The sequence below is a fragment of the Triticum aestivum genome, chromosome 4B (assembly GCF_018294505.1).
Source record: "Triticum aestivum cultivar Chinese Spring chromosome 4B, IWGSC CS RefSeq v2.1, whole genome shotgun sequence".
In the NCBI taxonomy this organism is placed as follows: domain Eukaryota; kingdom Viridiplantae; phylum Streptophyta; class Magnoliopsida; order Poales; family Poaceae; genus Triticum; species Triticum aestivum.
This window is the reverse complement of record NC_057804.1, coordinates 28,584,501-28,608,083: the sequence shown is the minus strand read 5'-3', so window position 1 is coordinate 28,608,083 and position 23,583 is coordinate 28,584,501. Positions and strand designations below refer to the sequence as shown.

General features: G+C 47.2%; 1 protein-coding gene and 1 pseudogene across 1 annotated transcript; both read right to left on the bottom strand.

Moving 5' to 3' along the window:
- Positions 1-498: 498 nt before the first annotated feature.
- LOC123090764 (uncharacterized) lies at positions 499-4,730 on the bottom strand. Its single transcript, XM_044512100.1, has 6 exons — positions 3,954-4,730; positions 2,527-2,629; positions 1,978-2,033; positions 1,483-1,647; positions 1,118-1,231; positions 499-808 (listed from the first exon to the last, which is right to left on the bottom strand). The coding sequence occupies exons 1-6, from the start codon at positions 4,599-4,601 to the stop codon at positions 716-718; spliced, it is 1,179 nt and encodes a 392-aa protein (XP_044368035.1). The 5' UTR covers positions 4,602-4,730; the 3' UTR covers positions 499-715.
- Positions 4,731-20,561: 15,831 nt separating this feature from the next.
- LOC123094291 (5-epiaristolochene 1,3-dihydroxylase-like) lies at positions 20,562-22,196 on the bottom strand (annotated as a pseudogene).
- Between the last annotated feature and the right edge of the window lie 1,387 nt (positions 22,197-23,583).

Below are 23,583 nucleotides of genomic sequence, written 5' to 3'. Positions count from 1 at the left end.
TGTTCCGGGTATTTCGGACTTCCTGCTTATGACTGCTGCTGCTTATTACTGTTGTGCTGTTTCCGATGCTGAGAATTTCTGTATAACGCGCGTGCTGCGTGGCTCATCTGTTAAATCCTAAGTAGCGCTGCTCATACAAAACCACGAACTGCGCTGTCTTAAAAACTGAAGTGGTGGATGTGCCTGAGTGGATACTGTTTGGCATTGTCTGCTTGCAAATGGTACTGTTACAATGTGAGGATACATATGCAATTTCTACTTGGGATTGTTACTCTTGTACTCTATATACTTAGCCTGATAACCATTTCATCTGCCGGTTTGTCATTATATTCGTTTCTTCACGAATGTTTCTTGATATGATTCATAGTGGTAAATAAAATGCCGCGCGACAAACTGTTTCTTGACATGATTCAGTGGTAAATGAAATGCCACGCGACAAACCGGTGATACGACTAATCTGTTCATGCAGAAGAAACTTGCTTACAAACTTGGGTCACATCAGAAAAACTGAATGATACTATCATACTATGTCAGATTCTGAATGCTGCGCTGTTGCGTTGAGCAAACTTTCATGTAAGTAGCTGCTAAGTGCAAGTGACTTCATTTACAATTATATTTTTACAAACACAAAACCTGAGCTATAGTTAACAAGCTGGACTGTCAAAAATGAATCCTTTACAGGGGCAGGGCAGGGCAGTACACATCTTAAATCCTTCTATAGGGGCCTCAAAAGTGGGTAATCTTCCAGGAGTTCCCGCTCCGACAATGTGTCGTTCTCATTTTGTGGTGTCCATAAGACCTCGACCGCCTATGAAGGAGGTCAATGGAAATGGTTAAACACTATTGCTATAGCCTCAGCAAATCAACCAAAGGTGGATAACAGCATGCATTGCAAGAAAAAACCTAACAAGATGTTTGCTCATTGAGTGCACACAACGCGATTATGTCAGATTTTTTGATGCTAGTGGAGTGCAAAATTTGTGGTGGGCCTAACCAGATCTATTACAAAGCATTGTTAATTTTAGTTACTGTAACCAGGTTGCCGCTGGTTTACATTCTTTTGACTCCAGTACAGTTGACAAGGCATTAAGAAAGAAAAGAAACAAGCAGATAATACCATTATTTTGCTTGACGGTACGCCACCAAGCATTTGTAGAGCTGTCTTCAGGTCACTGCTGCTGTTTATAGTAGGTAGCTTGTACACTCCCTCAGCAGCAACCAATATGGTAATCTACAAATAAGTAATAAACAATTTCAGATATGAAATGATGATTACCATTAGCAGCTAACAAATTTGCAACAAGGGTGAGAATATTTCCACAGTAAATGAAACGTTCTTATATTATGGGACGGAGGGAGTAGGTAGGAAGGACTAGAATAAGTGAAGCTCTACATATTATGAAGGTCCCAAATATCAGTACTAGTATGAGATATAAACATCAAAGACTGCTACCATTTAATTTGAATATTTAAAAAGCATACCACAATGTACTCGTTGCTAAAACCACTTGATCTTTGAGTGCCTGCTTTTTGCCTCTTGATACTGTTCACATTCACGAGTGTCTCTTCATCAAACTTGCCTCGTTCCTCAATTGACAGTTGATTGAAACGTTTCTCCCCATCATCCATGCTTCGTTTGACATCCACCTTGAGAAAAAGTGAATAATACCAGAGATTAAGAAATATAAATCCGAACAAGAAATTTACCGAATTCCAAATCTATAAAATCTCGCTAAGAAGACAGGCAGAACTCCTTTCCTTGGTTGGCAAAAAAGAGATCAATTACATGATATAGTGCTTGTATGGGATGTTAGGCAACCTACGAACTTAAGTACGAAAGTATAGTGTACTATTCAAAATTTGCGAATATATATTTTCGGTGATGAAACATTGGCGAATATGACTGACTACCAGTGAATTGAAAAAAATACATACGCTACATAAACTGAATATAAATAAAGAACTAAGTGTGCTTACTGTTGAATAAGCTGAGATACAGCAATCTGGATGCCGAAGTAATGCCAATGTTGTCTCTGGAAGACACCATATCAACAACAAAATAGTTAGATTGATTGCAGAAGAAAAAGGGTTAAAATCTTATGAAAATAACAAATCTTCACAATATGCTTGATTCTGAAGCATAATGTGATGCAATTTATCATCACCATGTTTATTGTATATATGAGGAGATATGTGTCCTCTGCGAAATAAAACCGTGAAACAGAATTATACGTCGAGAGACCGGAGGCCAAAATTACCCCCCAGTTTCCATGACAGATAGATATTGGGTCTACTGAAGTATGAAAACAACCTTTCCAAACAAACCAAGGGGCACAGAGCCCAAGAACCAGACTACTCAGACGAGAAAAAACAGAGAAACCATCTTAGATCACAAGGCTAACACAATAGCAAATTGAGTTCACATGCCAATACTAAAAATTGTCACACAACAATTATGCTGTCGGCTAATATTTATACCATAACTTGAAGTGGTATAATGAAGCAACAAACATTAACTGGTTTTACCTGTTAGTACAAAGCTCAACCCAGCCGGGGTTGACGTATCTGCTTTCTCGGCTATTTGATCAAGCTCCTTTTGAAATGATCGGGCCATGCCTAGTAAGCCAACCTAGGAACATATTTCAACATACAGATTAGGAAATTAAAATGGACTGCTTCCACAGATAAATAAAGGACTATGCTATGTGGATTAAGTGTCAGTGAATTTGTTGTACATCTACATACATTGTGAGTAACGTTGGCATGATTACTGATAATAAAAAGATTAATGCTAGCAAGCATTTCTGATTGCCTAATGTCAGCATGATTACCAATAAACAAATTAAAGCTGCCAGCAGAAGCCCTGATTTGGCAATTACCAATTGCTATACATCTAAGCACAGTACGATGTAAACAACATATATGATGTACTTATCACGGTTTGGAAAGCAACACTACATAGTCAGCTTTAGAAGATAAACATACTATCAGCCAATCAGAGGCAAGTGTGCAATAAATCAAACAAAGAACTGCTAATGATATCTTTGTTGTACCATAGCTCTTATGAATTAAAATTCTCCATGATATGGCAACAGTGCCGCATCACCAGCTAATCCTAATGCAGTCTCGTTTATATGTTAGGAAGGACAATTAGTGGTATAAGGCCCTCATTTTACCCAAACAAATTAGGATTCTAAATTACATGACATGAATAATGTTGACATTATCTCATTTGCATGATTATGTCATCAGTTGCATCACAGTACAGCCACCAACATACATCAAGATGACAAGATCACAGAATGAACAACATAGCTGGACCTGCTCCGAAAGTTTCTAACCTTATTAAAGATGTACACACAAAAGCTAAGTCTTTTTAATACAGCCTTAACCATTGATGGATCTAGAATCCAAGAAGTTAGCACTGTGGAACTGTCAGAACAATTTAGAACCAAATAGCCACAAATGTCAAGTCTAGGCAATGTTTTATGCAGAACATATAGAAATAGTGCCCAAATCAAGAAGTGGTTTAGATATTGCAATAACCAGTGTACCATCAATCCATTTGAATAAGTGGTTTACAATTAACAGTAACCAGCTTATCAACAATTCATTTGAGGAACAGTCGGAATAATTTATAACCAAAATACCAAATAGCCACAGATATCAATTCTAGGCACACACGGCTTCTAGTGTACTCGTATCAGTTAACCAAGATCATGCTAAATCAAGATGGCATGCTCAAGCAATGTTTTATGCAGACATCTAGACATGGTGCGCCAAATCAAGAAGTGGTTTACATTTCACAGTAACCAAGCTATCGACAACTCATTTGCATATTGTTCGTGCAAACATATGAAGAGTGTTGAGTCCATCAACCGATCTATGCTAATGTGAATTACTCAGGCAAAAAATCGGTCGAAAACAGAAGAAGAAAGGGAAGGATTAGGAACCTGCAGCTTGAGGACGGTGGTCTTCTGCGTGTCGGTGAGCACGCTCCCGCCCCCGGAGGAGTCGGTGAGGAAGCCACCGAGGTAGAGGAACGCGGCGAAGCCGACGAGGGTGAGGAGGAAGCCGGAGCCCCCGAAGCCGATGCCGAAGGCGGGGCCGACGGACACGAAGGGCGAGGGCGAGTAGAAGGGCGCGGAGGAGTACCCTCCTCCCCCCATCCTGGGCGCCGGCGCGGCGTACCCGTAGGACGGGGACGGGGAGGAGCGCGAGGAGCGGGAGGAGAAGGCGGACCCGCCGACGCGGCCGCCGGAGGCCGCCAGCGCGGCGTGCTGGGGCGCCGCGGCCGCGAGCAGCGCGCCGGCCAGGAGCAGCGCCAGCGCGGGCTTCCTGAGCGCCGCGAGCGAGTCGAGCAGGGACCGTCTGAGCGCGTCGAGCAGCGGGTGCGGCGGCGGTCTCGCTGCCGGCTCGGCGGCGGCGTGGCACGGGGGGATGGGGGACGCCGGGTGTGCGCGGAGGCGCGGGAAGCGGGCGCGGGCGGGGAGCGGCGAGGGGCGGAGGTGGTGCGGGCCGCGGCGGGGCGGGGGCCGGAGCGAGCGCGGGTGGTGCGGGGAGATGAAGCGGGCGGGCTCGAGGAGGGAGGCGGCGGCCATGGCGGAGCGCAAGGCGCGATTTTTCTTTTTCTTTCTGAGAAGTGTGTGGCGGTGGAGGGTCGGGATGGGGGAGGATGACCGGCGCCGGAGCTTGTGTTGTGTGCGTCTGTCTGTCCTCTTCCGCGGCGTGAACAGAAGAGCGCGGTGGGTGGAGGTTTCAGTCTACGCGGGGAGGCAACCAACGGCTTGGATCGGGCCTGCTAACGACCGACGGCGTTGATGAAACCTGCGATCTAGACCCTGTTGAACTGCTTGTTGGCCCAACGTCACACCCAAGCAACCCCAAACTCTTGAAAGGGGGCAACCCGAGCCTCCACACTCAATCTCACGTCGCCGCCTCTGCCCCCTTCTCCGCCGTCTCACCCGCCCTCTTCTCTATCGCCTCCTTCTCTGCCGTCGCCTTCTCCACCTCCAGCTCTTCCTACTGCCGCTTCAACATCTCGAAACAGACGGCTTGCACGATCACCCTTGCGTCGTCATCCAAATCCTCAATCTTCAAGGTCAACATCTTCGCGTCTTTCGAAGCGGCTACGATCTCAACCTTCTTCTCTATGAGCTTGAGCTTCTTCTCAGTTGCCACCATCAACATATTAAACATCTGAATGTACGAACCGCCCTGGGTGGGCTCCAAATCATCCGCCTGCCCTTCCTCAGGGAAATATCCTCCTTCGCCTCCATCATGTATGATCTCAAACATCTCCCTGCCCGCCCACTTTGGTTCCGGTTTGAAGCAAAATTACGGTTCGAACGACTCCGCAGACCGGTGCGGGTCGTCGTTGGATGGCTTGTGAGGTCCGAACAACTGCATCCAGACTGTTTGGGGGTTGGCGTTGCCGCGTTGGAGATGCCCTTACATGGTGGATCCGCGTGTAATCAAATAGCAGAGTTGCCTCACTCAGGTGCATGCGCCGTGTACAAGCTGCAGCGTGTTCGAGTAGGACCGAGCAGGCCGTGATACCGTCCACTGCGCCTAGGGATGCAAATGAGTCAAGTTTGAGGGAGTTCAACTAGGCTAAGCTTAGTTTATACTAAAATTTGAGCGAGCTCAAATCAAGTGAAGCTCAAGGTAGAGCTATAGAAAATGGCTTATGCTCAGCTTGTATTGATCTCTAGTCAATCTAGAGCTAGATTGAAGCTAAATAAGATGATTTTCTTAATATTTAAGATATTTTTTCAAGCAAGATAGGCGAAAGCACAATATTAGAAATCACTATAAATTTTTACTTATTTTCTCTCAACCGAAGACGAGTACTTAATATCAAGAGATCTTGAATGAACCAGCAAGATAAAATATGAAGGTGTCAAACTTTAACCATGAATAACATGAAATTTAACACATGACTGACCACAAATAATATTAAGGCTAAACTTTTTATTTTGTGCTTAATTAAGATTTCATGTTTGCTAGTAGGTAAAATAAAGAAAAATCTTACACAGTATATATGGCAGTAAATATTCTATTTTATTTTAATATATCAAGATTATTTAATATAATTATATGATATCAAACTATTGAGTTATAATCGAGTGAGCTAATATCGGCTCGTTTCTCGATCGAGCTACATAAATTGTTCGTACTTAGCTCCGGAGCTTGTGTTCTGTGTTCTGTCTAGCCGTTCTCTTCCGCTGCATGAACACAAGAGCACGGTGGGGCTAAATTTCGTGTTTTGACCCTTTTGGCTAACAAATTCAGGATCTGACCCCCTCTGAATTTTTTCAAGATTTGACTCTTTTGCCTACCGCCAAGCCACCTGGCGGTAGGCTTGCACGACCTACCGCCATACTCCCTGGCGGTAGGTCCCTTGACGGCGGCTGACGGCCGTCTGCTCGTGCTGACGTCGACAAGGGCCTACCGCCATGGTCCATGGCGGTAGGGTACTGAACCCTACCGCCAGGTGGTTTGGCGGTAGGTCTTGTGGATTTGGTTTTTTACAAGTTTTAGTGTTTGTTTCTTTTGTAAAGTTTTATCACAGGTTTCACAAATAGCAAAATATGAGCTCACATATTAATAAAGTTTCATAAGTTTCATAAGTAGCAAAATAGCAAAAAAATATGAGCTCACATATTAATAAAGTTTCACAACTTGAAAAACTTAATAAAGGGGCCAGATAGCAAACTTGTCCACATAGTTTCATAAGTAGCAAAATAGCAAACTTGTCCACATTGACAACCCCAACTAACGACAATTAGTTTCATAAGTAGCAAATAGCCAACAAACGATGCAACAAGTTCTTCAGACAAGTTTAGACCTCCTCGTATGTTAGGCCTGGTCGTGGAGACAGATAAGGCATCGGATCCACCGGTTCATGCGGAGGCGGAACGCTGGTCGGCATCCGACCGTTCATGCACTCCCACCTTGCCTTGCCCGCTTGAGTTTTCGCCTCCGCTCTTCCCCAGTTGATGATGTCGAAAGCCGATGCATTTGTGGGCGGCATCCAGGCTCTCTCCTCCGCAGTGTTCTCGAAGTAGATTCTCCGGCCTAAATTGCGCAGCTCCCAGTTGGAGTGTTGTTTGGCAGCTTCAATGGTCTCTTCCCGGCGGAGACGGGAGATATTTGGATCTGTCTCCATCTCTGCCATCACACGCTTCCACTCCTTCAAACTCTGCGCCCAACACTTGACATCATCGAAGATCCGCTCTGCCCTCTCCTGCCACCGCCTTGCCCTCCTCGCCCCTAGGACCTCGTCTGAGACAGATCCCACCGTCTGCAGCAGCTTGGGGAAGGACTCGTACACGTACGGCAGCGGCATGGCAGACGAGGTGTGCTTGGGGAAGGTCGGGTACCTAAACATATGGATGCATCACAGAAATTAAGTTTCATCATCTACAAAAACTAAATCTAAACCTAAGGTTCATCACATGGTCAAAAACCTAAACCTAGGGTTCATCATATGGTCAAAATTTCTAAACCTAACTTGTATTATCTAGAAAAATCAATTAGGGTTCATCACCTTACAAAAAATCTAAACCTAGAAATATGAATTAGAGTTCACCATTTGGTCAAAAAATCGATTAGGGTTCATCATGATTCATCACCAAGGATCATCACCTAACTTGTATTATCTAGATGCAATCACCTAGTTTCATCATATCAACTAAACTAGGGTTCATTATGATTTTTAACATGAACATGAACACATAAATCATTGTTACGCACCAAAAAAGGGGAGTTATTTGACTCAAAGTAATTGGGGGGATGGGAGGAGCTTACGTTTCTGGAGCAAGGGGCATCTCGATCCGCAAAAACGGCGAAGGAATGAAGAAGATCCGAGGGGGGAGTGAAGTAGATGAGAGAGGGGGTGAGAGGAAGAAGAAAGGGGCGGCTGAGTGTGTGTGTGTGGGGGGGGGGGGGGGATAAGGGGGTTAGGGCGGGTGGCGGTGCAATTTATAAATGGCCAGACCCTACCGCCACAGACCTTGGCGGTAGGTTGCTAAAACCTACCGCCAGAGCCCCTGGCGGTAAGGTGTGGCACAGGGGTGGAATCTTTCCTGTTACGAGAAACATCCCCTCCTTGGCGGTAGGGTTTAGTACCCTACCGCCATGGCCCATGGCGGCAGGCCCTTTTCCACGTCAGCACGAGCAGACGGCCGCCAGTCACCTTCAAGGGACCTACCGCCAGGGAGCATGTCGGTAGGACGTGAAAGCCTACCGTCACGGGCCCTGGCGGTAGGTAAAAGGGTCAGATCCCGAAATATTTTCATAGGGGGTTAGATTCTGAATTTGTTAGCCAAAAGGGTCAAAACATGAAATTTAGCCGCACGGTGGAAGTTTCAGATGGATCGGTCTACGCGGGGAAGCAACCAACGGCTTGGATCGGGCCTATTCAGGACGCACAATTTTCCGGAGGATATCACAAGTCGACGCACGCGCAAACTCAAAACATAGTGCGTGTTTGGTTGCCCGGATGAAATTACTAGGCCCGGGACATTTGAGAATATCCTTTTGAGGATGTCAAATCGACGCCCAAACTCAAAACATCGTGCGTGTTTGGTTGCCCGAATGATATTACTAGGCCCGGGATGTTTGAGAATATTTTCTTTTGAGGATATCAAGTCGACACGCAAACTCAAAACATAGTGCGTGTTTGGTTGCCCGAATGAAATTACTAGGCACGGGATGTTTGAGAATTTTATTTTTTGAGGATACCAAGTCAGACGCGCAAACAACTGTGCTCAGGCGGAACTTAAAGCACCTTTCAGTTAGAGCAACTCTAGCAGACCCCGCATCCCGCCGCCCCGCAAAACGCGTTTGCAGTTCGCGGAAGAACGTCTTTGCGGGCCGGCGCGGACGGCCGCAGAGACAGACCCCTCAAACGGACCCGTACAAAAGGATATTCGCGGAATATGCTTTTTTACGGGTCGGCTTTGCGGGGTCTGCTCTTGCACCGCTGCATCCTGCATTCCACCGGTCTGCAAAAATATCAATACCACACCATAATTATCAATAATAACATAATACAACAATCATCCACATTACAAAAATTTATTCAAATCATCAAATACAAATACAAACAATGCAATAGAAAACTTGTCCTGAATACAAATACAAATACAAATGAATGGAAAAATGAGTTTGTTACTGTCCAGCCATTTGCCAAATGGTGCTCAATGAGATCCTCCTGAAGCTGAAAGTGGGTGTTTGCATTTTTAATCTCCTTGTATGTTTGAAGAAAAGCTCTAATGCGGTTAGGGTCTCTAGCTGGTTTGACACAACTGCCCACATTGTCGTAGAAGAATTCCAAGTCCATGCCTCTCTCATCTTCGAGAATCATGTTACGAAGAATAACACAACATGTCATGATGTTGTTCAAGGTCCGCTTCTTTTGGTTCTCGTCTTCGTGCTCCTTGACGGCAAGAGCCATCACCAATGTTTGCTGCCGAAAGTTTGAGAGCATCATCTCAACATCCAAGTCGTCCGAATCGGACGAATCGGAGAGTAGAAACTTCTCGCACGGGCTCAATTCCATCGACAAGAAGCACAAAAAAACATTAACCGGAGACGACAAGGGGCGTCTCGAGGGTGGTCGATCCCCGACGGCGACAGCGACGAGGGGCGGCTCTTCTCGCCGAATCCGCGGGGACGGTGCGGCCTAGCGGTGGTGAAGGGTGAAGGACGCCCCGGCGATGCAATTTCGCGCGCAGATTTGGCCGGAATCGGCGGCGGCAGACGGGCGGAACCTGTGGCGGGCGGTGGCGGAAGGAGGTGGGGAAAGGGGCGTAGGCTGAAATGTCCCTCCCGTCAATTGCTTCACTGCGATACGGGGCACCGCAGGGGCGAGGCGGAAACCCGCGAATACGCGGGTTGGGGCCTAGTTTTTGCCGCGCCCCTCAAAATATTTTACGGACCGACCGCGTTTGCGGGGTCTGTTTGAACGGGATTTTCTGCGTTGACCCGCATTTTAACGGTTATTTTATTGGTCGGGACCTTTTGCAGGGTCTGGTAAAGTTGCTCTTAGTCCGGCTAGGAAGAACGTCCAAATCAGCCGTTGCCATCGAGTCAGGCTCGGCCGATGATGTATGGGTCCAGGAATGCAAGCCTTCGGTCTCAGACGTGGTGTACGTGAGGTTGCACCTAGTATGTTCGTTTAATTCTTAATCTCGTTCACTTACTAGTTCCTTATAATCTACATAACGATGCTTCATTTCAATATAAGATATACGTGAAAAAGAAGCACATTAATGTTGTCGTCTCATTCATTCAGGCGATCGGTTGTAGTTTCATCCATTGTAAATTTTAGTTGTGTTCATGTTTGAAGCTATTTTGGACAAATTTTGTTGAATTCGTCGCACAATCGACTCTTTGAAATTTACTTTGGCCAGTAGCTTCATCTCGCAGTACCACACGACTTTCATGTTACACGTTTTCCATTTTAATGATCATAGATGAGTGGATCTACATCTTCCTCCCAATTGTACATATGCATATGTGTGGTCTGATTTAAGACACTCCTTATCGTTCCTCTAGGCCTCTGTCCCGCGTCCTGTTACACTAACGCTACCGTCGGCGTGGTCCCTCTCGATCTCCGCTCCCATGTCTTGCTGCAGTGGCGTCATCGTCGCCGTCGCTCATCTCGGCCTCCTCTCCTGCATCCTACAACACTGACGCCGCCATGGCACGCACACTGTATTTCTTCTCCTCCGTTCTTTGTCTTGGAGTCCTCCTATTCGTCTCTCCGCATGGATTTTTTCTGCGGCGATGACGCTAGCAACTAGTTCGTCGTGTTTCTGACGGGACCGCTCGCCCGTGACCCCGTGCTTGTCGTGTCGGACGCGGTGTCGCTGCCTTTCTGCCTTCTCTCATGCATACTACTACACTAGAACCACCAGTCGGCGTTGTTCCTCTCGGCCTCCTCTCACGCGCCTTATTGCATTGTCACCACCGCAGACGTCGTTCCTCTCGACTTCCTTGCCCACGTCCTAAGTCATCTCCGACGTCGTTCATCTCGGCCTCCTCTCCCTCATCCTACCGCACTGACGCTGCCATGGCACGTGCATTGCATTTCTCCTCCTCTGTCCTCTATCTCATCGCCTTACTATTTGCCTCTCTGCGCGGACTTTTTCTACGACAATGACGCTAGCAACTAGTTTGCCGCGCTGTCGATGGGTCGCTCGCCTACGACTCGGTGCTAGTTGTCGGCCGCGGCACCGCGACCACCATCCACCGTAGTCGCCATGGTTCGACATGCACTGCATTTCTCCTCCCCCGTCCTCTTACTCAGCACTCCTCCGCACCCCCCCGAAGATAAATCAATCAAACTTGGCCAAAGTAGATGGATAGATCAGAGAAATACAAAGCTATAAAATTATGCAGCAAAGAAACCTCAAAAGATTCAAAATAATTCAATGAATATTCTGACCATAAACCCATAATTCATATGACCCCAACAAACACACCGCAAAGATTACATCGTATGGATCTTAGAGAAGATCATTGTATTAAAAATCAAGAGAGAGAACCATCTAGCTAATACTATGGATCTGTAGGTCCTGAGGGAACTACTCACACATCATCATGGAGGCAACAAGGTTGACGAACATAGCCTCCCCAATGATTCCCCACTCCGGTTGTGTACCGAAACAGGGCTCCAGACGGGATCACTTCGAAACAGAGGCCTACGGCGGGTTTCGGGTCTCACTTCGAGGGTTTCTAAACATATGGGAATTTATAGGCTAGGAATTAGGGCAAACGGAGCTATGAGGGGCCCACAAGTTAGGGTGGCACCCCTACCCCCCAGGCCACGCCTGCTGGCTTGTGGGGCCCTCGTGGATCTTCTCGTCCTTCCCAAAAGTTTCTAAGGTCTCTTACTGTCCAGAAAAAAGTATCAAATAGTTTCGTCGTGTTTGGACTTCAGTACGTATGGATTTTCTGGGAAACCAAAAACAAGCAAAAAACATGAAGTGATACCAGGCACTCAATTAATATGTTATTTTAGAAAAATAATATAAAATGACATATAAAGCATACAAAACTGATAATATTATAGCATTTGATAATAAAAAATTATAAATATCTTGAAGACGTATTACCGTGCATGGGGTGCCCTCGTTCCCATCGTGGTTTGCCTCCTTTCCAGGCGCTCCACCTATGCCTTCGCAGGCATGGACCATGGTTGCTTTGGACGTTGTAAGTACATCCACCATACCATTTCATCTTTGCCCGAGTCGATTTGAAACACCGACTATGGTTTTTTAGGGTAGTTGGTTCGATCATGTGACAAGCTTTGCACATTGGATTAGATCCTGGCACCGGTTATAGCGCCGAATTGTTTTTTTACTGCATTTTATAATCGATTATGGATGATAATGGCAGTGTAGATTCTTTGATTTGCGTGTAGACTGAAGGTTGTATTTCGTGTAGATTTTGGGCTTTCTTGGAGGGTGGTTCATTTATTTGGAAAAGAGCAATTGTTTTAGGTCTGTATTCACCGATGATCTTCATGAAGGTGTGCTCCACGTGTTATGATAGTCGGTCGTTGGCATGTATACGTTATTATAATTCTTCACGCTTTGGTTCGATTTATTTTGTGGTATGGTTGTTTATTCAACCTGCTGTTCTTCATTGCATTGGTCCACAAGTGTATTGGTCGTTGATAACGATGTTCTAGGAAGTTTTTTTTTTGAGAATCGATGTTCTAGGAAGTTGTTCAAAGGGCCAGGATATAATGGAAGAGGAAGCGCCTCCAACAAGCGCTGTGGAAAGCAAACATATGTTGGGCACTTCCATCAAGTCAAAGGTCCAACTCACTTTTGCAAGGTGGTTTTAGCACCCGAGTTCATTGCATAGGCGCTTAAGGATTAAAAATTAAAAAAACATTGTGTAGCGCCTGCACAAGCGCCTCACCTTCCAACGCGAGATGTTGTGGGGTGCTAGTTCTCTCACGTAAAATCAGTACCATGTCGACTGGAGCGCTCGCTGCCAGACTTGGCAGCGCTCCCAAGCAGGCGCCATGAAAAATTCTCCTGACGAGTGAAACGGCCGGGATTATGATCCCTAGCACCCATCCTTAGCACCACATTGTACATGCCCTTAGGACCCCCCCTCCCTCATGCTTTCCGGGAGCACAATGGGTATCATTCTAGAGGAGATTGTCCTAAGAACCAACACTGGCCATGACCGGAGGTTCAAGCTCTGGGATGTCAATAGGCACCTTTCCATTGATCAAGGGTGGGCTAGCTTCGCCATAGCTCATGGTCTGAAGATTGGGTACTTGCTCACCTTCAAGGTCATGAACGAACTTAGTTTTAGGGTGGTGGGCAGATACGGCGAGCAAACACCACTGCCTTGCCATGATTAAGGAGATAGTCCTCCTTCGTTCGTCTTTGAACCCTGAATTACTGTTCTTAGATAGCAATGTGGTCATGCACCTGGTGATGTATTAGTTTAATGACAATGGTTCTGTTCATGTTTGAGTGCCATTTTTCTGCTTTTGGGTGATGCAGCCTAATGTTCTAATCATATGGTTGTTATTGTGATTATGCAGATGTGTATGACGGTTATGGAAGAGGGTGAAGATGCCCTTTGTGTATGAATGGACTGTATCTGAATTCAATAGTCACACACTGTTTCATATAGTTTGCTTACCTTCTTAGCTGCAATTGGCCTCTACGCCATGGGGGTAGCGGGTTATTGATAAACTTGACTAAAAACATTTTTGAATAGTGATTGATACAAATGCAATGTGAACGCTGGACTTCTTTTACTTGTGTTCTGTGGTATGTCTCCAATGTATCTATAATTTATAAAGTATTCATGCCATGTTTGCAACAATTTTATATGGTTTTGGTATGATTTGATTAGAACTAACCCGGACTGACGCCGTTTTCAGTAGAACTACCATGGTGTTGTTTTTTATGCAGAAATAAAAGTTCTTGGAATGGGCTGAAAATTTACGGTGATTTTTTATGGACCAAAAGAGACCCCCGAAGCACTGGAGCCGGGCCAGGAAGTGGATGGGGGAGCCACAAGCCTGGGGGGCGCGCCCACCCCCCTTAGGGCGCGCCCTCCAAGCTTGTAGGCCCCTCTGGCACCTCCTTGACGTGAGACCAATGCCAAAAACTCCTATAAATACCAAAACCCACGAAAAGAACCCTAGATGAGAAGTTCCACCGCCGCAAGCCTCTGTAGCCACAAAAAACCAATCGAGACCCCGTTCCAGCACCCTACCGGAGGGGGAAATCATCCTCGGAGGCCATCTTCATCATTCCAGCGTCCACCATGATGAGGAGGGAGTAGTTCACCCTCGGGGCTGAGGGTATGTACTAGTAGTTATGTGTTTGATCTCCCTCTCTCGTGTTCTTGATTTGGCACGATCTTGATGTACCGCGATCTTTGTTAATATAGTTGGATCTTATGGTGTTCTCCCCTCTCTACCTTCTTGTGATGAATTGAGTTTTACATTTGAGATTTCGCTATTATCGGATTGAATACTTTTAAGAATTTGAGAACACTTGATGTATGTCTTGCATATGAATACCCGTGGTGACAATGGGGTATCATATTGATTCACTTGATGTATGTTTTGGCACTCAACTCGCAGATTCCCGAGGTGACATTGGGATAATCTATGCATAGGGGTTGATGCATGTTTTCGTCCTTGTTTCTCCGGTGGAAATCTTGGGGCACCCTTTAAGGTTCTTTGTGTTGGATTGAATATTCTGAATCTGAAGTTGTTTGATGCATATCGTATAATTGACCCACGGATACCTGTGGTGACATTGGAGTATCTAGGTGACATTAGGGTTGATTGACGTGTTTTCGTATGGCGTTATTTTAGTATGAACTCTAGGGATGTTTGTGACACTTATAGGGACGGCTCAATAGATTGATCGGAAAGTGTAGGATCGAAAGTATGTCTAGAGGAGGGGGGGTGATTAGACTACTTGACCAAATAAAAATCTAGCCTTTTCCCGATATTAGTTCTTGGCAGATTTTAGCAACTTAAGACAAATCAAGCAATCAACCTACACATGCAATTCTAAGAGTATAGCAGCGGAATGTAAAAGAATTGCATATGAAGGTAAATGGGAGGAGTTTGAGGAGGCAAACGCAATTGGAGACACATATGTTTTTGTCGTGGTTCCGATAGGTGGTGCTATCGTACATCCACGTTGATGGAGACTTCAACCCACGAAGGGTAACGGCTGCGCGAGTCCATGGAGGGCTCCACCCACGAAGGGCCCACGAAGAAGCAACCTTGTCTATCCCACCATGGCCGTCGCCCACGAAGGACTTGCCTCACTAGGGTATATCTTCACGAAGTAGGCGATCTCCTTGCCCTTACAAACTCCTTGGTTCAACTCCACAATCTTGACGGAGGCTCCCAAGTGACACCTAGCCAATCTAGGAGACACCACTCTCCAAGAAGTAATAAATGGTGTGTTGATGATGAACTCCTTGCTCTTGTGCTTCAAATGATAGTCTTCCCAACACTCAACTCTCTCTCACAGGATTTGGATTTGGTGGAAAAAAGATTTGAGTGGAAAGCAACTTGGGGAAGGCTAGAGATCAAGATTTATGTGGTAGGAATGGTATATCTTGATCTCAACACAAGTGCAGGTGGTTCTCTCTCAAAAAATGTATGTTGGAAGTGTAGGCATGTTCTGATGGCTCTCTCCATGAATGAAGAGTGGGTGAAGGGGTATATATAGCCTCCACACAAAATTTAACCGTTACACACAACTTACTAAACTCGGTGGGACCGAATCGTGAAACTTGCTCAGACCGATTTAGTTCATAATGTGACCATTAGGATTTTCGTTGGGACCGACATGTCAACTCGATGGGACCGATATGGTTAGGTTAGGGCATAACGTAATCTCGGTGAGACCGATTACACAAACTCGGTGAGACCGATTTTGGTAATAAGCTAACCAGAGAGTTGGTCAGGCAAACTCGGTGGGACCGATTCACTCATCTCGGTTGGACCAAAACATTACGAAAGGGAAACAGAGAGTTTGCATTGCAATCTCGGTGGTACCGATAGCTCATCTCGGTTTGACCGAAACGTTACGAAAGGAAACAAAGAGATTACAATCCCATCTCGGTGAGACCGAGATCCCTATCAGCGAGACCGATTTGATTAGGTTTGTGGCAGTGGCTATGTCAATATATAAAAATCGGTCTTGTTTCATGATTTTTTGAACCAATTTAAATGTATCCAAAATCAGTCTTGTTTTAAATGTCTTTGCAACAGGAGTTCAAATATATAAAAAGTTTTGAAATTGAAATATTGGTTCAAAGATTATGAGCCATTAAAAATGATACAACAAAAATTAAACGTTGGTCTTTAGTTACGGCAATGTTCAGTGCATGCAACGCCCCTCTCTCCTCTCTCACTCTCTTGCCCGACACAAAAAGCTGTAATTATTGACCCCTCTCTTGTTGTATTGCTCTATATTCTCAAAAAAAAGATTTACTTTTTATATTAAACAATGTCGCACAAATCTTAGTGAGGGTCACCATGATTCGCGTGCGGAACGCTGGCCTGAACGGCACCCTGTCGGGACATTGCCTTCCTGCCCTGGTTGTAGGAGCTCGACCTCCGGGACAACTCCATCACCGGTGAGCTTTCCAACACCGTCTTCCTCGGCTGATGAGGCTGTGGCCCGACAACAACAGGTGAAGCTGTTGGATTCCTTGGTGCCGCGAGCTATGTGAGCACCAGGGGGGCACTGCCCCCTCCCCAATTTGGGGAAAATGGGAAGGAATATTTTTAGAGGTCTTACAAGTGAAATATATATTTGGCCCCATCATATCTTCAAATGTTTTGGTCAACACCCCCAATTTTTTCTCTAGCTTGAGTACTTTACTCAACCGAGACTGTGAAATAGCTGATCGGACCCTGGGCTAGCCCATAATCTGCAATGAGCGTGGGAGGGTCACCACAATCTGCACATGAGACGCCTGCCGCAATGGCACCCTGCTAAGGGACATTCCCTTCTTGGCAAGGTTGAAGGAGGTTGACCTCCGGGACAACTACATTATCGGCAAGCTTCCCAACACCGTCTTCCTCCGGCTAAAGAGGTCACGACTCGACAACAACAACTTACCTCCATGGCCACTGGATTGTTGGGCACCGCACCTTTAGCGAGATTATAGTGATTTTTTCTTCAGTAATTTCAATAATACACATGAATTCAAATATTTTGGTAGTGCACAACATCGTGGTGGTCCTCGGTGTCAACCGTGCCCTAGGCTAGGGTAACGACTCCTCTTCTGGCGTGCAATGCGCACGGGGTGGTCACCGCGATGCGCATGTGGAACACTGGCCTCAACGACACCCTACCAAGGGACATTGTCTTCCTGCTCTCAAGCAAGGCTGTTGGATTCCTTGGTGCCGCGAGCTATGTGAACACGAGGGGGGCACTGCCCCCCTCCCCCCCCCAAATTTGGGGAAAATGTGAAATAGTTTTTTTTGGAGGTCTTACATGTGAAAAAATATGTTTGACCCCCTCATATCTTCAAATGCTTCCGTCAACACCCCCAATTTTTCTCTCTAGCTTGAGTACTTTACTCAACCGAGACGGCAAAATAGCTGATCAGACCCTAGGCTAGCCCATAATCTGCAATGAGCGTGGGAGGGTCACCACAATCTACACATGAGACGCCCGCCGCAACGACACCTTGCTAAGGGACATTCCCTTCTTGGCAAGGTTGAAGGAGGTCGACCTCCGGGACAACTACATTATCGGCAAGCTTCCCAACACCGTCTTCCTCCGGCTAAAGAGGTCACGACTCGACAACAACAACTTACCTCCATGGCCATTGGATTGTTGGGCACCGCACCTTTAGCGAGATTATAGTGATTTTATTCTTCAGTAATTTCAATAATACACATGAATTCAAATATTTTAGTAGTGCACAACATCGTGGTGGTCCTCGGTGTCAACCGTGCCCTAGGCTAGGGTAACGACTCCTCTCCTGGCGTGCAATGCGCACGGGATGGTCACCGCGATGCGCATGTGGAACACTGGCCTCAACGACACCCTACCAAGGGACATTATCTTCCTGCTCTCAAGCAAGGCTGTTGGATTCCTTGGTGCCGCGAGCTATGTGAACACGAGGGGGGCACTGCCCCCCTCCCCCCCCCCCCCCCAAATTTGGGGAAAATGTGAAATAGTTTTTTTGGAGGTCTTACATGTGAAAAAATATGTTTGGCCCCCTCATATCTTCAAATGCTTCCGTCAACACCCCCAATTTTTCTCTCTAGCTTGAGTACTTTACTCAACCGAGACGGCAAAATAGCTGATCGGACCCTAGGCTAGCCCATAATCTGCAATGAGCGTGGGAGGGTCACCACAATCTGCACATGAGACGCCCGCCGCAACAACACCTTGCTAAGGGACATTCCCTTCTTGGCAAGGTTGAAGGAGGACGACCTCCGGGACAACTACATTATCGGCAAGCTTCCGAACACCGTCTTCCTCCGGCTAAAGAGGTCACGACTCGACAACAACAACTTACCTCCATGTCCATTGGATTATTGGGCACCGCACCTTTAGCGAGATTATAGTGATTCTTTTCTTCAGTAATTTCAATAATACACATGAATTCAAGTATTTTAGTAGTGCACAACATCGTGGTGGCCCTCAATGTCAACCGTGCCCTGGGCTGGGGTAACGACTCCTCTCCTGGCGTGCAATGCGCACGGGATGGGCACCGCGGTGCGCATGTGGAACGCTGGCCTCAACGACACCCTACCGAGGGACATTGTCTTCCTGCTCTCAAGCGAGGCTGTTGGATTCCTTGGTGCCGCGAGCTATGTGAACACGAGGGGGGCACTGCCCCCCCCCCCCCCCCCAATTTGGGAAAAATGTGAAATAGTTTTTTTGGAGGTTTTACATGTGAAAAAATATGTTTGGCCCCCTCATATCTTCAAATTTTGCCTTTAACACCACACCCTCCCCGCAGGAAATATTTCTCTAGCTCGAGTACTTTACTCAATCGAGGATGAAAAAATAGATGATTGGACCCTGGGCCCATATTTACTGCATGAACCTTGCTGGACAATATGTACTATTAAATGAGGAGCTCTTTTATAGTACCCCTAATTATATATAAGGCGTCCATTTTGTCAAATCCAATGGATAATCTTAATTGGTACTCCAACCTACTTCCTCCGTCTCATAATATAAGAGTGTTTTTTGATACTATACTAGTGTTTAAAACGTTCTTATATTATGGGACAGAGGGAGTAGTATCAAAGGAGTAGCGACGCCAAAAGTTGTGGAGTACCGTTATCTTAAGGGTAAAATGGTACCACCGGCAATTACCTAGGGTAACTGGTGTAATATTAATTACAAACACAACACGTATCACATCATTTTCTTACTCATTTTTATCAAAAGATCATCACAATATTTAAACCCTAAGTTCATCAGCTGGACCATAGGGACGAGGCCCCGCCGGCGAGACTGCTGCCAGAGACCTGCAATTACTTTCTTCATGATAAGCGATGCAGGGCAAAAGAACGAGATGCAGAGTTGCAGACCTTGAGCACCGGAGAATCAAAACCAATGGGACATGTGACAAGTAGATGCACTTAGGGTCAAATCGTACTAGCAGCAACTAGCAAGCGACTGCAAACATCAATTTAATTTCAACCAATGAGCACCAATTATGGAAGGAGCAAAATCGGCGTGGCGGTAGCGGCTGAGATGATAGTCGTGCGAGAGATGAGGGGATGATCCAGATCAATCGGCGCCTCGGCACCCACCAAGATGTACGCATCAGCGATCTTGCATGTAAACTGAATTTAGGCACAAACTGCGCGGAGAATTATGTTCCGGAGAGAAAGTCAATATTGCCCTTTCGAATCTATGGTGGATATCGATCCGTACTCCCCACCTCCAATTGGGAGTACAAGGCTATCATAAAAAACCTCTAAATAAGAGTTGGTACGTCGTTTCGTTATAGGAATGCTCCATATTTTTTTCCTCATGTCAAAGAAAATACTCATGTACACCGCAAAAAGAAAAAATAGTCGTGTAGAAGTACATGCCAACAAAAGGAGAGTGGTGCGAACCAACCTATGGTTGGATGGTTAGGGACTGTGGTGTTTCCAGCCCACCAGGGTTCAAATCCTGGTGCTCGCATTTATTCCTGGATTTATTTCAGGATTTCCTGTGATGCGCATTCAGTGATAGGAGACGTTCCCGTCGACGACGAGACGCATATGGTGACTTCATAAATCTCAAGATGATATGCCGGCTCAGTCTTTCGGAGGTGCTCATAGGGGTAGGGTGTGCTTGTGTGCGTTCATGGGGATGAGTGTATGCGCGTGTATATGAGTGCTTGTGTCTGTACTGATGTTAAAAAAAAACAAAAGAAGAGTGGTATACACACCCACACCCACACATTAATCCCGGTCGAGCCAGCCCTGGATCCCTGGTACTTATCACAGGCATGCGTGTTGCACTACCAGACGTCCAGCATTGTACGTCCAATGCAACAAGCGCGCTTCATGTCGAAGCCACGGGAGTGGCAGGAGGAGGGACGACGTAGGGAGTGGCGCAGAGCATAAGCGGGTTCTTCCTACGCACGCCGAGCCCCATGGACTCCACCATGTCCACCCCTTCCACGCCGGCGGGCAGCGTCCAGTCGAAGTGGTACATGAGCTGCAGCAGCGTGAGCTCCATGCCGGCGAGCCCGTAGTTGTACCCTGGGCACATCCTCCTCCCGGCCCCGAACGGCGTGAACTCGAAGTGGAGGCCATGGAAGTCGACGGCGCCGTCCTGCTCAAACCGCTCCGGCGAGAACTCCTCGGGGTCCTTCCAGTAGCGCGGGTCCCTGGAGATGGCCCACGCATTCACCACCATCCTGGACTTGGCTGGCACCACGTACCCGCCGATCTCCGTTGTGTCGATGCTCTCCCTCGGTACCAGTAGCGGCGCCGCCGGGTGCAACCGAATCGCCTCCTTCATGGTGAGCTTCAGGTACCTGACGCTATTGCTACGGAGGTCCGTCTCGCTGATGTTGTCCTTCGTGGAACGCTCGTCGGACCTCGTCCTGCAGCTTCTTCATCACCCGCGGGGTGCGCATGATCTCTGACATGGCCCACTCCGTCGACGAGCCGGAGGTCCCCGTGCCGCCGGCGAACATGTCCTGCCATTATATGAAGCCACTTTCATTTAATCTGCTGGTAAGCATGCATGCATGCATACACGTTAATCTGGGACATCATCAAAGTACATACGACTTACCAGTACGACCGCTTTGATGGTGTTGTCCGTGACCGGGAACCCCCAGGGGTTGTCGCCCTTCTGCAGGGAGAGCATGACGTCGACGACGTTCTCATCGACGACGTCCTTGCCGGCAGCGATCCTGTCGGCACGCACCCTCCGCCTCCCCTCGATGATGTCCACGAGTATGTCGTCGAACGTCCTGTGGATCTCCCGCAGCTTCCTCTTCATGCCGGTGGCCTCGCCGAGCACCTCCCGGAGCCGCGGGAAGAGGTCCGGCACGTTGAACCCGCTGGAGAGCCCGACGACGCGCTTGATGGCGTGCTGGAACACCGGCATGTCCGGTCTCACCTCCCCGAACGCGGACCTGGAGATGGTCCGGCTGCTGATGTCGTACACCATCCTGGTGACATCGACCGGCTCGCCGGCCGCGGCGGCGGCGCGGATGAGGTCCACCTGCCGCTGCACCTCCTCCTCGCGTATGAACTGGAACTGGAGCACCCGCTTGGGGCTGAGGATCTCGTGGATGCAGAGCTTGCGGATCTTGCGCCAGTAGTCGCTGGTGGGGGCGAAGATGATGTCGGTCCAGCCGTAGCCGCAGATGTCGCCCACCAGCAGCCGGGGCCGGTTGGCGAAGTTGGGGTCCTGCACCTTGAGCACCTCGCGGGCCAGCTCCCGCGACGTCACCACCACCAGCGGCATCGGCCCGATCTTGAGCATCATGATGGGCCCGTGCACGCCGGCCAGGTCCCGGAGCCTCCGGTGCACCAGCGTGTTCACGAAGTGGTGCACGCTCCCGATGATCGGCAGCGTGCGCGGCCCCGGTGGCCGGCGGCCCGAGGACGGCTTGAAGAAGTAGATCATCGACACGGCCAGGAGGACCAGGAGGATTGCGTTGTACGTCGCGTCCTCCATGGCTACGTACCTTGGAGGAGAGATTGGCCACTCTACGTACCTAGCTAGCTTGCTTACGGATTGGCTCGAGAAGTGATCTACTGACCTAGCTAGCTAGCTAGCGAGCGAGCTTGAAGGCTTACACTGATCTCCCTAGCGTAGATACCGGCTGGTTTTATAGCGGAAGTGAGCAAGTGCGTCCACGGGGACGTACGTGCTTCTCTTCTTTGGTTTCGACGACTCCATTGCAGCCAACGGAAACTTAACCCTAGCATAGCACAACGACAAAGCCGGTGCATGCATGGTGCTACCTTGCAGGCAACAAGATAAGTCACCGGACGCCACACGTGGACGCCGTCGACGGGAACTAGGCGCGTCATTGCTCATTGGCCACAGGCCACGGGAGTTTCTCAGACTTGACGAGACGTGGTATCTCAAACTACCGTTCATCGATCAGCATCACCTTCATCGCTATCGGGAGTTACTACGTCCAAAATCTACCGTGTAAAATTACAGTCAGGTATTGGCCAGTTCCTCCTGCCCACGTCAGCTGACGCCAAAGTGACGGGGTTGCACATGCATCAACCTGCAAAAAATAGTAATATATTTCCCATACTGTGATTCCAGGCGTCCAGCTAGACATGGTATCAAAGAAAATCTTATCTGCCTATGTTGACGTGTGCATAGTTGTGTTGCTTAGATCTTGACAAAGGATAGTTTAGTCCCGGCTTAAAGAGGCTGCTGGCAAGTTCTAGGTCTAGTCTATTTGAATATTTTGTGGTGACGAAGAATCTGTAGCTAGATTATTTTATATATATAAGTGCTCTCTGGCTAGCCAAGTGCATTTTGTATGAATACTTCCTAATGTAAGTTATTTGGTCCCGTATGAACAATACAATACTTTATTTCCCCTGCTAAAAAAATACAAGAGTTTTTCAATTATTAGATGTTTGCTAGTCGTCATAATACAAAGAAAATATTTCCATTTGACTCAATCTAAAAAAAAAATCCTTTGGAGTTGTATGCAAGTCCACTGAAAGTAAACACACAAATAGTGGGACACAACATGAGTGTGCGCAAGGCCATTCGTATGGCTATATGTTTGGTTTGTTTTCAAAATATACCCACCAAAGAAAATGTCAGAGCAAAAAAAAAAAAGGTTCTTGTTCGGATGGTTGCCAAAGATTTGGCTCGCTCATGCCTATTTGTCCTCTCTAGTCCATTTTTTCTCAACATTGGCCAATTCATGGGCAAACAAAAACTTAGCCAAATACTAGTTACTAGGTGAACTTTGGCTCAAACCAAACATGTGTTGTGTAGTTAAGCCATAGACGACTATTATCATAATGTTTAATCATCTGACGACAAAACAAGAGCTCACCATTGAATTTATTTGTAATCTCATTGG

What these genes read in the sequence shown, in the direction of transcription:
- LOC123090764 (XM_044512100.1), bottom strand. Translation starts at nt 4,601, where the DNA reads ATGGCCGCCGCCTCCCTCCTCGAGCCCGCCCGCTTCATCTCCCCGCAC. An exon ending in TTAGCAACGAGTACATTGTG is followed by an intron (nt 1,232 to 1,482) that starts GTATGCTTTTTA and finishes ACTTATTTGTAG; the next exon opens with ATTACCATATTGGTTGCTGC. An exon ending in TACCGTCAAGCAAAATAATG is followed by an intron (nt 809 to 1,117) that starts GTATTATCTGCT and finishes CCTCCTTCATAG; the next exon opens with GCGGTCGAGGTCTTATGGAC.